At 38.3% G+C, this 4,869-nt stretch overlaps 1 protein-coding gene across 1 annotated transcript in view; it reads right to left on the bottom strand.

The window, feature by feature from the left end:
• Positions 1-4,869, bottom strand: part of LOC106882527 (uncharacterized) — a 100,415-nt gene that overhangs the window by 67,722 nt on the left and 27,824 nt on the right. Inside the window, exons 10-12 of the mRNA XM_052965891.1 lie at positions 3,688-3,759; positions 2,798-2,869; positions 1,776-1,847 (exon numbers count right to left, since the gene is read on the bottom strand). Coding sequence (XP_052821851.1) covers positions 1,776-1,847; positions 2,798-2,869; positions 3,688-3,759 — 216 coding nt within the window. The remainder of the gene's footprint in view (positions 1-1,775; positions 1,848-2,797; positions 2,870-3,687; positions 3,760-4,869) is intronic.

Genomic DNA, 4,869 nt, shown 5'->3' with positions numbered 1-4,869 from the left:
AATCCCGGGCCGGGCTGTGTGTTGTGTTCTTGAGCAAGATACTTTATTTCACGTTGCTCCAGTTCACTCAGCTGTAGAAATGAGTTGCGACGTCACAGGTTCCAAAATGTATTGGCCCCTTTGCTTTCCCTTGGATAACACTGGTGGCGTGGAGAGGGGAAGCCGGTATGCATGGGCGACTGCTGGTCTTCCATAAACAACCTTGCCTGGACTTGTGCCTGGGAAGGTAACTTTCTAGGCGCAATCCCATGGTCACTTATGACCGAAGGTGGTCTCAGTAACAGTAAACCAGCATTCAGTATAGAGTATAATATTAACTAGCAGAACCCATGAATATTTCACGGAATTAATGTTAAACTTATTGGGTTATTTCTGAGAACTTTATTCCAAAAACCTGAAAGCGTAGCCTGTGTTGTGTCTGTATCAAAAGATAATCGCTCATCTGTTTATCACTGAAAAGGAAAAGAAACTGGAATACAATGATTGCTAAATGTACTTTATATATACACTCTTTATACTTTATGCACAGTTTTATGGACTTAATACACAGCACTTATAAAATAAATATTCACTCTTATTTTTCCATTTTTCCCATAAGCAAAAATGAATATCCCATACATATGATACAACCTTTAGTGAAAAAATTAGTTCAATTAAAAAATACACTTTTCTCTATCCACCACCTCCATTTCACCACCAGTACCAGCAGTACCACCACCACCACCATCTTTTTCCCCCGCCTCCCGCTCTCCTCCCTCTCTCCCCATCCTCCCACTCTCCTCTCCCACTCTCCTCTCCCTCTCACCCCTCCTGCTCTCTCTCCCTCCTCCTCTCTCTCCCTCTTCCTCTCTCCCTCCTCCTCTCTCCCCATCATCCCTCTCTCCCTCCTCCTCTATCTTCCTCCTCCTCTCTCCATCCTTCTCTCTCTCCCTAATTCTCTCTCTCTCTCTCAATATCTCTCTCCCTCTTCCTCTCTCTCCCTCCTCCTCTCTCTCCCCATCCTCCCTCTCTTTCTCCTTCTCTCTCTCCTTCCTCCTCTATCTCCCTCCTCCTATCCCCATCCTTCTCTCTCTCCCTCATTCTCTCTCTCCCTCATTCTCTCTCTCCCTCATTCTCTCTCTCTCTCTCAATCTCTCACCCTCTTTTTCTCTCTCCTTCCTTCTCTCTCTCCCTCCTTCTCTCTCTCCCTCTCCTTCCCCTCCCCTCCTTCCTCCCTCTCTTTCCCTCCTCCCTATCTCTACCTATCCTCCCTCTCTCTCTCTCTTTCTCTCTCCTGCTTTTCTTTAACCTCACCATCTGAACATCTCCCTTCTGCTAAAATTGCATTTTTAACTTTCTCCTCTAACTTTAGCTAACTTTTTTAACCAAGTAATAAATATTACGTACCTCCTACCTCATGTTATGGACGCTTCTCTCTCCCTCTCTTTCTTTCTCCCTTTTTTGTCTTACTCTTCACCTTATCCTCTTTTCTGTCTCTTTCTTCTTTCTCCTTTCTTTCCCTTCAACTAATCACACGAAGGCCTTACAATTACAATCTCTCTACCTCACATTATGGATGCTTTTTCTCTCCCTCTTTTCCTCCCTACCTCCTTTTCTCTTTCCTTCTTTTGCTCTCTCCTTTTTCTCTAATCACGTGAAAGTGTTACCGACGGGCTAAGTAACGCAATAACAAGCAAAATTATCATAAGATTAAGAATGAATGATAAAAGATCAGGAGTTACATAATTACATTCATTATCATGCAGCATTTTCTGCTTTAATGAAATTCAACTTACAAGGTTTCTAAACTGAGAAGATTTTGGAAGGTTCCTTCTTTAATAATCGTGATTTCATTATTATCCAGATGTCTGAAACAAAATGGTTTCCATAAAAAATTTACCGAGCAAGTTTGAGACAAAATATTAAATATTATGGATTGAAAGTTAGGTTTAGCATTAAATAAAATTACCATAATTATAAAAAATAAAAAAATTGCGATTAAAATCGATACTAGGAGGAATATTTCGGGCACAACAGTTGGTGTCTTTCTCAACCATGCCCACACAGAGAAATGCAATCGGGGTGGGATGGGGTAGGAGGCCAGAAACTGGGTCTAGTAAAGCAGAAATTTTTCCACAACCATTACTTGTACTTTATTTATTTAGTCTTACATTTTATCCTTTTTATTACTATGTTGTTCAGTCTTTTCTTTCTTTTTTTTCGCCACTTGCCGTCTTTCTACTTTCGTTTCTAAATACTTATAAATTACTTCACAATGTGTCTGACTTCAGTTATCAGATCTCTGTAACAGGATGCAATAAAGTGTTCCCCTGATGATCCCATTGCGGTTAAAAATCCAACTACTCTTGGAATATCAAATACAGCATTCTATATAACTGCAATGGCAAAACTTAGGAAGTAGTAATAAATTAGAGTTGTGTACTGGTGCTTATCTTAATTTAGACAAGCCTAGTGCTTCTAGCATCACTCATGGGGCGGTTATCTCCCCTGTCAGTGTATATATATATTGTGTACCTCATACAGTAGTAAGGACTTTTAACTCTTATTTCTTGCAATAGAAGTGCTATTTGGCACTCTCAGTCACAGTTAGTGATGATCAAATTTTACCATTATGATCTTATATTGCACCTAGCCGATTATATTAATTTTTACTATACGCATTAGCATTTCACTAAATCAGCCATAAATTTATATGGAAAATATGTATACTGACAGATCAATTTAGCCAAACCATCTGAGTAACGAGTCTACAACTGACAGATGAAACAAGTCTAGTCCGGTGTCGGATCCAACTTACAATCTCCTTAAATTGACAAGATTTTGGAAGGCACCATTTTCAATCGTCTTGATTTTGTTATGTTCCAGGTATCTGTAACATGAAAGTGAGTTCATAAGTAAAATTGCAGAGCAGATTTGTGATATGCACATACATAATAAAACTAGTCATGCTGCCAGTGAGAAGAAACACAATAGATCGCAATATGGTAGTTGCTCTACTAAGCACATCCCTTTGAACGTCAATTCGAGTCATATGCAAGTGATCCTTTTCATCTTGATCACTTGAAACAATTAGGGTGGCGCAGCCCTGAAGTAATGTTCTAGAGTGGCAAACCCACTGACAACACTGTTGCTCTCCTCACAGAAACAACAGGCAGACAACACTTGCTGAGTTAATGCATACACTTTGAGGTTGAGATGCTTTTGGAAAACAACTTGGCTATGGTTCTGTTCTTGCACAGCAGCAGCCTGGTATCACCACCCAATCAAGTCAGCATGCAAACTGTTGCTCTGATTTCGCCGTTCATCTCATACCGAGCAATTAGTGGAAACCTCAGTGGTGGTAGAAGAAGTCTGAGTGTGCTGCCTTTATGCACCAAACCCTCGATGAGCTGGAGCGATGTGTATGCGCAATGCATCAGTAGGATAAAATAATATGTCTCAATGCATGCATACATATACAAATATTATATATCACACACACATACAAACACATATGTATATGTGTGTGTGTGTGTGTGTGTTTGAGAGAGAGAGAGAGAGAGAGAGAGAGAGAGAGAGAGAGAGAGAGAGAGAGAGAGAGAGAGAGAGAGAGAGAGAGAGAGAGAGAGAGAGAGAGAGGTTGAGAAGAAATAATATCTAGAAATGTATGGTTAATGTAATAGTGTTAAAAAGTTTAGTTAAACTTACAAGACCATTAAATTAGTTAAGTTTTGAAAGTCTCTTTCTCCAATGCTTTTGATGTCATTTTTAAGAAGAGATCTGCAACATGAAGGAGGCTTCATAAGAATTTGTATTTAGCTGATTTGTAATAAAATCAAAAAATTAAGGTTTAACAATTAAGTGTAATACAAATCGGAATTTAACAGAAATAAGGAAATATGGGGAGATTATCAGGTATACTAATAGTTGAATCCTTGTGTCTCCACAGCAAAACATCGATTGTATCTGCCACAAGTGAGCACCTAAATTGTACCATAGTTTTGAAAACTTATCTTTCATTATAAAATTGAATATTTATATTAGCCACATTTTTTGTAAGCTAGATTCATTAAAACATTATTTTATAAAGACAATGAATATCAGAGAAATGGATAAGCTAGGCTGACTGCACTAATGTCAAGCTTTGACCTCTTTCATCTCTTCTATAGTAGAGACTATCGATATCACTGTTTCTGTGGAAGTTTCCAGTTGATATAAAGATCATGCAGGTTTTAATGAGTTTGGAGTGGATTTCTTCTACAGACCAGTCAAGTATCCTAAATGGTGGCATCAGCACTAATATCGAAAATGCAATTTGTGGAGAGGAGGCAAGTTAATTTCATCGACCCCAGTGTTCAATAGCTACTTATTTTATCGACCCCAAAAGGATGAAAGGCAAAGTTGACCCCTGCAGAATTTGATCTCAGAACATAAAGACAGACAAAATGCTGCCAACTCGCCATCTTAAAACTATTCATAATATTGAAATATAATAATAACATATCAATATGTATGTGCGTGATAACTGTTTGAAACAAAAAACATTCATGTAATGTATAAGAAAATCTTTTACAACGCATCACCGTCTTAGAATAGGTATAAAGATGTAGCCCCAAATACACTATCAGGAGTGAAAGTGATGGCTGACAAACATTTGGTAACAGCTTTACTCACTTAATGATCAAGATCTAAATCACAGCACATGCATGTTAATGCTCTGCATATGTCTACACACACACACACACACACACACACACACACACACACACACATACACAAACTGATTCATGTATATGCAAGCATATACATAACCTGCCATCACACGCAAGCAAAAGTATATATTATGAGCATGATAAAGATATATATATATATATATATATATATAGATAT

Source organism: Octopus bimaculoides, chromosome 2 (assembly GCF_001194135.2).
Source record: "Octopus bimaculoides isolate UCB-OBI-ISO-001 chromosome 2, ASM119413v2, whole genome shotgun sequence".
In the NCBI taxonomy this organism is placed as follows: domain Eukaryota; kingdom Metazoa; phylum Mollusca; class Cephalopoda; order Octopoda; family Octopodidae; genus Octopus; species Octopus bimaculoides.
The sequence above is the reverse complement of the archived record's forward strand: the minus strand, read 5'-3'. Positions and strand labels throughout refer to the sequence as shown.